At 49.3% G+C, this 9,510-nt stretch overlaps 1 protein-coding gene across 3 annotated transcripts; it reads right to left on the reverse strand.

Moving 5' to 3' along the window:
- Window positions 1–528: 528 nt before the first annotated feature.
- On the reverse strand, window positions 529–5,787 carry zdhhc1 (zDHHC palmitoyltransferase 1). Of its 3 annotated transcripts, none has more exons than XR_003670356.1 (11): window positions 5,382–5,787; window positions 4,598–4,920; window positions 4,229–4,404; window positions 3,880–3,981; window positions 3,466–3,590; window positions 3,040–3,386; window positions 2,875–2,963; window positions 2,463–2,571; window positions 2,305–2,383; window positions 1,516–2,005; window positions 529–661 (listed from the first exon to the last, which is right to left on the reverse strand). XR_003670356.1 is itself a non-coding variant. In XM_028401997.1 (11 exons), exons 2-11 carry the CDS (start codon window positions 4,829–4,831, stop codon window positions 1,602–1,604), a joined length of 1,590 nt encoding a protein of 529 aa, XP_028257798.1. In that variant the 5' UTR covers window positions 4,832–4,920; window positions 5,382–5,787; the 3' UTR covers window positions 1,009–1,601. The 3 variants fall into 3 exon arrangements, 2 of the variants coding, with proteins under 2 accessions (XP_028257798.1, XP_028257797.1); XM_028401997.1 differs by lacking the exon at window positions 529–661 and having other exon boundaries at window positions 1,009–2,005; window positions 3,040–3,155; window positions 3,231–3,386; XM_028401996.1 differs by lacking the exon at window positions 529–661 and having other exon boundaries at window positions 1,009–2,005.
- Window positions 5,788–9,510: the final 3,723 nt, after the last annotated feature.

Consider the following 9,510-nt stretch of genomic DNA (forward strand, 5'->3'; position numbering starts at 1 on the left):
TGGTTGTCGGGGCAACACGGCCGCACATCGTGGAGAGCTGATGGCATGAATATGCGTACACACACACACACGCAGATGTTAGGAGCCTGTCAAAATAAAAGCTGGTGGGGACACAGCTAATAATCATTTTGCTGTTTCATTAATAAAATACTAGAAAACTAACCATTTAAAACTTCTCTTCACAATAACAACAGGAGTTTTTGTCCCCGACACTCTGGCATCACGGATATCAGTGGTACCAGTGGGAACCTGCTCACCTGCCAAAGATCACTCAATGAAACACCCATGGACAGATCATGCAGTCAGCAGTGTCACTTTTAAATGGTGGCACAAGGAGGCGAGGCTCAACACAGGACTGTCTGCTGCCTGGACTGTTAGGAAACCATGCAGCCCTGCAGAGGGAGGAGCTGGGGAATCCAATCGAGACAAGACGTGTCTCATCAGTTACAGGATGAAGGTCACATTGGTTTGCATCGCTAGGGGTTCTGGTGTGCTGCTCTTACTTAGCAACCTCACTTCTATGGAAGGGTGTCCCTCTGACTGCATCACGGCCTTTGCAAGCGACACCCCATACCACTGTGTCTGTGCAGGGGGACAGCCTGGTCCCACTGCTGAGAAGTCCTCAGTCAGTCCTCAGTGCTGGAACACCAGCCACAACCATCTGTACAAACATGAAGAGGAGCAACAGTGAAGGTGGAGCCTTCAACGCGCACACAGACTCACTGTTAGTGTTTCAGGCCCCGCTCCACCACGGAGAGAACATCACCTGACTGCAGTTCAACATCTGGACACATCAACCATCAGAGTGCATCATTTATTGTTAAATGGTGAAAAACATGTGAACATGACTACATGTGATGAGATGAGACACTTAAAGGAACATTTCAACATTTTCAACATCCACATGACATCCCTGACACTTCACATGATGCTGTGATGTCATCCGACCAGTCACCAGGCACACAGAGCTCTGTGACCTCACTTTCAGGTAAGTCGATGTCGCACTGACATAACTGAACACTATAATGTTGATGTGCCCCTGTAAGATGCAGGACCCTGTGGGTGGGAAGGTGCTACATATACACACAGGATGATGGGTCTCAAAGTCACAGCAACATGAAGTCCGATCAATTATTATCAGTTCATTCATTGAACAGTTACTGTTTGGAGTTCCGTGTGTTCTCAGGGTAGTGTTAGCATTAGCATTATTTAATGATTCAGAGCTTTAGTCCTCTGTAAACCACCCAGCCCCGTTACCATGGAGACCAGGTGACACAGTAAAGCAACTGAAACTCACTCACTCACTCACTCACTCACTCACTCACTCACTCACTCACTCACTCACTCACTCACTCACTCACTCACTCACTCACTCACTCACTCACTCACTCACTCACTCAGTTAAGGTTTGCGGGTTTAGTAACAGATATAAACGCCTCATTTAGAGACAAACAGGAAGTCCACTTTGGCTTTTCAAAATAAACAGTCACAATAAATAGTCACAGAAATACAAACCTTTCAGATTAAAAGTTGTGCCTGATTGTGTGAACATTAACCTGCTCAGGTTAGGGCTCCATCCGGGTCTGGAGCCGGCCGGCCTCCTAAGGCTTAGCCGGCTCCGCACTGGCCCGACTGACAAACACAGAGGGAGGCTGTGTGGACGCCATCTCAAACTGGAGCTCGGCTCCCCCCTTACTGGCTCGGGAGGAAAACTTCCTTTTAGTCCTTGGCAGGGGGGAGGGCAGGGGGAACGCCGGGATGGGCCGATGTAAAGACACTGCGGCGTCTGCGGTGCCAGCTGACGATGCAGTAGAGCCCAGCTTGGCGAGCACCACGGGGATCTCCTCCAGAGACTCGGCAGAGTCCGAGTGGTACTCAGCAGGAGGGGCGGCAGCCTGGACAAGGCCAGAGGGCGGGGCCAAGGGGGGGAGGGAAGCCCGCAGTGGAAATGCCGGGAAGGGCAGCCGCTGACCCAGAGACACAGTGGACAGGTTGCTGGGCTCTGCTGTAGGACGCACACACAAACACAGTCAGGACCAGTTCAACACACATTCAGGCTCCCTGACCAGCTGACAACACAAACCAGCTCCACAAACTCAACAGATTAAACACAGGAGCTGCAGATTCAGAGCGAAGGCCCTGCTGATCCTGGATTGGACTGAAACTATATTAGATATGTAGATATTTCCCTGGTGACTGCTCATGGCTTCCTGTATGCAGAATGTTTGTGTTTTTACAGAATCCTGCATTTTCAACTCGTGTAGATTTCACATGATGCACTGAGACAGACAGGCGAGTGTGTACCGAGGGGCAGGGCTGCTGTTGGGATGCGCTCTCTGGTGACCTCTGCTGGTACTTTACACACCTTCTTCTTCTTCTTCTTCTGTGAAACACAAACAGGCTCTTCAAGGACACACACCTCAACAGCCCATACGTTCTCAGCCTGTGTCAGGCGAGCTTACCTGTGTGTGTCGTGGTGCTGCTGGTTTCAGCTCTGTTGAAACAGTGGGCGGAGGATCCTCCTCCATGACAGGACTGGACACACTCCTCAATCTGCCATTAGTCAGAAACCTGACAGACACACACATGATGAGGGGCTCTGTACCAACACTGTGAACAGTTTCTTCTGACAGATGAGGTTCAGATACGCTGAGTGCAGTTACTCATGAAGGCCACACACACACTGTTTGCTTCCTGGAAGTTACAGGCAAGGAATGTCATGTTTTCTGCAGAGTAAACTGTGTCCATGGCAACGAGGTCCAGCCTCACTGTGTTATGAAAGGACCGTGCTGTGATGTGTCAGTCCACCTCAGCCAATCACAGCAGGTCATGGGCCATTAACAGGATGAGATCAGAACACAGGCAGATACTTACTCTGCCTCCCCCTGCACAGCCACCATGGTTGGTTCCTCCACACCCAGCTGTGGGTTGGTATAACCCAGAGACCCTGAGTAGTTCACATCCTGAGGAAAGATGGAGGCAGCAGTCAGAAGCAGGACGCCACCCTAACACACCATCACTGGGTCGGCAGGTAGTTACCTTGAGGACTGAAGGAGCAGCTGCCTCCTTCACTGATCCTGGTTTCCTCGAGTCTCTGCTGTCCAGGCGGTGGCGCTGCCGCACAATGTACTCATAGGTACTGAGTCTGTTCCACACTGCACACACACACAACTTAACATCAGCTGCGGCTGACCAAAACGATACACAGACAGTGTGTGTGCGTGTCTCACTCAGGTAGATGTGGAAGCAGAGCAGGTGGCAGAGCAGCACAGAGGACAGCAGGCCCAGTGCGATGGTGACGGCAGCCAGACCAGGAATGACTGTAGCTGCTGACCTGAGCGGGGCCACAGGCAGGAAGACGAACCACACGGTCGTCTCGTTCTTCACTGCACGACACAAACAGAACATCAGACAGGAACAAACCGCAATCATGTCTCTGACAGAAGGTCACAGGTCAGATTTTACCCTGGAAGTGCTTGTCAGTGCGCAGTTTGGAAGGGTCCAGAAAGAACTCGATGAAGACGTAGGAGGCAACGATCAGAACCAGGCAGACCCCCAACAGAGCTGAAACCACGCTGTGGAGAAACAACCTGCAGACAGCAGACACACACACTGTGACACACACAGAACTGCTGAGATGAGATAAGATTAAACTTTATTAATCCCGAAGGAAATTCTTCTGCCAGATTAAATGCAGTTAGTACAGAGTATAAGAGTAACTATAATCCAATCAGAGTACAGTACTGAACGAGAACAGTGATAGGAAGTATCACACACACACACAGACACACACACACACACAGACACACACACACAGACACACACAGACACACACAGACACACACAGACACACACACAGACACACACAGGGTCACTCACTTGTAGTTCCTGCTGCCCACACAGTTGTTCAGCCAGCGACAGTGATGGTCGAAGTTTGCTACACACTTGTTGCAGGCGCTGCAGTGCTTTGACTTGGGCCCTCTGTAACAACACACAACCCGTCTGTATGTTTTCATGAAAATCTTGACTGATCGTGGTATTCACATGTGCTACTCAAGCAGGGTTTACAGTCAGCTGACCCACTTCTGAGGCCTCCTGGGAGAACCGGCCCTGACCTGCTTTTCTGAGCAGACCTCCATTATTGAAGGAGGCGGGGAGCTCTCTGCTTTACATCACCCCACTGCAGGCTGAATCTATAAAGTCTGTGTAATGAAGGTGTGTTACTCACACGTCCACCTGGCACAGGTAGCAGTGGCAGTTCTCGATCACGTGTGCGTGTTTGGAGCGGTCGAACACGGGGACTGGACCTGTGTTGCTCTTGGTTCTGACATTGTAGTCAGCTGGGTCAATGGACACAGCCATGATGTGGACACACAGGTGACACACGAAGGTGACGCCTGTACACTGAGGCAGAGTTCAGGAGTATCTGTTTGTCTATATTAGTCCTGTCAGAATGTTGAAGATCCTCAGAGCTTGGAGCAGAGCAGCTGGACATGTAGAGTCCAGCTGCTCTGCTCCAAGCTCTACAAGGTCCTCTCAGAATCATCAACTGCATATTTAACCACGAGGTCTCGCTGTGACAGCAGAGGAAGGATACGATGTAGCCAGCTGGGATCCAGTGAGTGGGCAGCAGAGGGACAAACACCCCAAAGCCGGTGATGGCGAAGTAGGCGTACAGCAGCCAGGCCAGCAGCTGAAAGGGGTGCGGCGGCCAGCTCCAGCCATTGGTTCGGGAGCAGAGCGGCACATCGGCCCGGCGTGGCCCATCCTCGCCAACTGGTGCTGTGCGGTTCAGGTTCCTAGTGCACACATCCATCCCACGCAAACACATCCAAAACTAAAGAGCCGCTACTGGTTCTCAAGCAGAGAGCAGGGACTTCATCACATGATCCCGCACGAGCTGTGGATGGAAGCCACGTCCTTCAGAAGGAAAGAAGCAAAGCAAACAGCATCATCCACAGAGTGCTGTTCACTGTGTGTCATAAAGACATCATTAACCTGCCAGCTGCTTCAAAGAGAAACATTCATGATGTAATCAAATGACTCCTCAAACCTCTTTACACATCTGAATAACCGAGCTATTCTGCACACACACGTCTGACTGCAGCTGACCAATCAGAACACACTGACTGATCATGTGATGGGGAGAACCTGATCAGAGGGTTAACTGATGATTAGTAAAGCAGACAACAATTGATTACAAGCTCACTGCAGGAAACATTAGGGATGTGAGTCACTGGTGGATTTAAAGGCTCTGAACTGTGAGAATCTGCTGACATGTCGGCGTCAGCCACAGCTGAGGACGTTAGTGTTGACATTAATGCGCTGGTTGCCGTGCAGCGCACAGCGGCAGCAGCTCAGGCCCGGGCGCACATGCCTACCAGGTAAACAGGGTGACGGTCCTCCGAACCTCATCTCGCACGGCAGTCCAGCGCCGAGGAGCACTGGCGTGGCTTTGTCCGGGAACAATGGAGTGCTGAGAACCCCGGGCCTGACCGTCTCACCTCGGCTGTTAGCTCACGCCCATCTCGGCAGCAGACCTGAGCTGCTGTGGAATAACGGAGATACTATTGAGATTAGCTGTTAGCGTGCTAAGCTGCCAACAACCGCAGCTAGCCGAACACCGCTGCCCTGCTGGCTCTTCAGCACCGACACACAGCGGGTCTGATGCCGCGGACAGTGAATCAAAACCCGGCGAGACGCTTCATTTTCAGCATTATGTCAAACAATAAACGGCTCGGAGGGCTCACTGCTGTTAGCTGTTAGCTTCTGCTGCCCCCACCGCCCCTTTCATAGCCCTGTACGCCGTTTCCCTGGTTACGCTCCAGGTTCGCCCTTATTGGTCTGTGAGTTGGCCCCGCCCACTGGCCCTGGCAGCTGTGTGAATGCGATACGTCCGGCAGGGGGCGGCAGAGATCCAGCACACAGGATCCTCTTCTAGATAAAACAGCGTCAGACCAAGCGGCAGCCTCCGGGGCTCAGACCTGAAGCCCATGCGGAAGTGTCAAAACTTGTAATTCACGCTGCAACCGCTGGGGGTTGGCTCCAAAAGCGAGTAATTTCCCATAGACTCCCATGTTAAAATGGCCGACTTCACAGCAGAAATTAACATGTTTACAGCCTGGTACAAAAAACCACTCTGGTCTCAGATGATAGGTTCTCTTCTAGTGTCAATTGTAGGGGGGGTGAATTTTTTTACAACCCACTCGTTTCAATTGTATTCGGACTTAAAATTACGCCTAATTATGGGCGTTGCCGCTTGAGTGACAGACAGTTGACGTATCACAGCGTGAGTTTCCTGCTTCCACGATCGCCCGCCCCCCTAAACCCCGCTCGTGCTCCCCCTCTTTGTCCATATTTGAGAGTTTTGGCGGACGTGACGCTGCCAACATGGCGGCGGTCATCACGTCCTGGAACCTCCCACCGAGCCTCAGAACGGCTCTTCAGAAACAAACGGGTGACGTCACGGAAGCTCTGTCCATAGTTTTACTGTCAATGCGTCAGACACGTCACTAACACAACAGATGTAAACATTAAGGTCAATACATTCAGGTCAACAGTTAAATACATTCACACCCGTGTGTGTGTGTGTGTGTGTGTGTGTGTGTCAGAGAGAGCGAGAGAGAGAGAGTTCAGGACAATTAGACTGTGAACACTAATGTACAGGAACCCTCCAGTGGTTCGGACCAGGCTGCTGATTATATAACAGGGGAAGAGTCTGATGGAGGACAGCCAACATGAGCGCACACACACACACACACACACACACACTCACTGATACAGCCACCACACACACTGTGATAGAAGAAGTTCTAAGACAAAAGCTTTAAGTTCAGTGAATGTTTCTTATGAGTGTGACTTACAGGTCACAATAACCATGTTTTTATTTAAACATCTATTTATTCTTTTATTAAATTGTGTGTGTGTGTGTGTGTGTGTGTGTGTGTGGCAAACCTCTTTGCTCATCAGCATCCTCATTAAACCTCCTTCATTAGTGCCACTCTGGCAGACGGTTCGGGTCGTGCTGACCCTCCTGTTCCCTGGAAGCGTGAATGCTTCAGCAGCTCTCTTAAGCCTCAAACACACTGGGCCATTTTAGGGACGTTTGTGTTTGACACCGACTCACACAGTACGAAGAAAACGCAGCGATGTCAGGTCCAAGCTCACGACGTGCTCGCACGGTGTCTGAAGTCACTCCCTCATCACTACATATGGCTCTATATAGAGCCTGGTCATGTTTTAGTGCTGTCTGAATTCTTTTTTTTTGCTTTATTAATGTTTGCCATAAAACCTTTATTGGGCTATAACGGCACACGTTATAACTTTATAGCTTTATTAGGAATAACAAAGCACAGTGCCAGGGGGTTACATACATTAAGACATTCTTAACTTTACATTATAAAAAAAATATTGTAGAGAGCGCTGTCCTACTTCTTAGTGAGAAATTATAGACCCCATGTAGCGCCCTGGTGTAGGGTTGTTTCGTTCCATGTCTCGTCCATGCCATGCCACGCCATGCCTAGATCCATGTACTTCTGCCTGACCTCGGGGTGCTCCAGGTAGTTTCTTTGTTCATGTTTTGTTTTTGTTCCTGCCTTTTTACGCCATGTGCCTGTTTTCCTTAGTCCTATTCTGCCACGCAAAGTGTGATTTTTAGTTAGTTATTTTGTACTTTTCTTTTTGACCACGCTGTGAAAGATTCTTTGGTTTTTGTATTGTTTTGCTCTCCTGGCTTGAAATAAGACTGTTTTTTGAACTTTTAACCGCTCTGCGTCCTGCATCTGTGTCCGCTCCTCTGACCAACCTTGACATTGTGATGTTCCCTCGCACTGGCCAGGGACTTCAATAATGGCACGCTGGTCATTCCTTCCCCTCTTTTGTCTTTTTGTGAGGTTGAACCCAACCTCATCAATGAAGATGAACTGGTGCTCCACTGCAGCCCCCTCTAGCTCGAGGACTCTCTGAAACACACATGACAGTATCAGAAACAGACATGGAGTGGTCAGTATTGAAGCACAATCATAATGATTTCAATACTGAAATATGTATAGTTTACTGTATACAGTGTTGCATCAATTGTCGGACTCACTTGCACGTAGTTATATCGCAATTCTTTGACTAGTTCTGAATTGCGTTCAAATGGCACCATGAGATGAAGCAGGCGAAACAGAGGAGCTCACCTGTGAAGCTCTGATTGCTGATTGTAAAACTGTGTGATGGGTGTTTGCCCTTGTGATGAGTCATGGTGGTGTGGTCCTTGTGAGAATAAGATATGTTCTGCATGAAAATTGTGCCAAAAGCAGAGAATTGTGTGTACTGATTTGAAATAAGTGTGTTTTAGAATGTGAGTGTAAAGCAGGAACTGTGCTTGTAGTTTAGCAGAGTTGGTTCAGGGGGTTGGTAAATGAGCTACATGTTGTGGTCAGTGTGTCCCAGGTAACAGAATGTGTGTGTAAACAACTGAGAAAAACTGTAAGCGTGATTTTACACCTTTGAATGTAGTAGCCTGACTTACTGGAATATCTAATGTGTATAGTTGTAGTTGTTATGTGTGCTCTGACTGAGTTCACAGAAATGCACAGAGTCCTGAGTTTGAGTGATGTAGAGCCGTGTGTACGCTCCCAGAGATCCAGACCAGGACACAGCTCAGATCGTTCCCTCGACGCGACATGCGCGGCTAACTGCAGTAAGTGAACGGCAGCGCGTGAGACCAGTCAGCATCACAGGGTTCTCCTTCCTGTTTCCTCTCTCCCTCTTCATCCACATGACTCACAAGCTGCGTACCAACTGACCGAGGAAGACTGTGAGTACACATGATTGATTTGGTTTTTTCCTGGGTTTGTTAAGTGAAGTGGTCACCAAGTTTAAGACCCCCATGCTCACCAGCCACGAGTCAGGCCTGCACCATTTTTTGGGGGGGGTTTGTGTGCACACAAGGTTTATATGGGACATGGAAAACTGTGTTGCAATGTGTGACAAAGCTTCTGTAAGCAGACCACAGGAGAGATCATTTGTTTGTGTTATCGTAAAAAGACACGTTACACATAAAACAGTTGATGTTTATTCTCGGTAGGTTTTAGTATTCTATTCCATCATATTCCCTACTGTGGAGTGGGGGTGTCAGGATCAAGGTGAGGACACGAGTGCGAGACAGGAGCGGTTCACAGTTTAACAGTCTTTTATTTCACCTGACAAGGTCAGGGATCAAAAGCAAAGAGTCTCCCAAAGTTAGGGATAACTACAAAAACACAAAAACCTGCATGGCAAACCCAAAGGCTGGCAAGGAATACACACGAGACCACATGAATCCAAAACACTCAACACACAAGATATACAGAGGAGACAATGAGGCACAGGTGAGACACATTAGGGAGGAGCAGGTAATCCAGGAGCAGGAGGGAGCACACGAGGAAGGGGTCAAGACACCTGAAACCAGAGGAGGTTCAGTCACTTAAAACAGGCGAAACAACAAAATACCACAACAAAATACCCTGGCTCAACCATGACTCC

The sequence above is a fragment of the Parambassis ranga genome, chromosome 3 (assembly GCF_900634625.1).
Source record: "Parambassis ranga chromosome 3, fParRan2.1, whole genome shotgun sequence".
Taxonomy (NCBI): domain Eukaryota; kingdom Metazoa; phylum Chordata; class Actinopteri; family Ambassidae; genus Parambassis; species Parambassis ranga.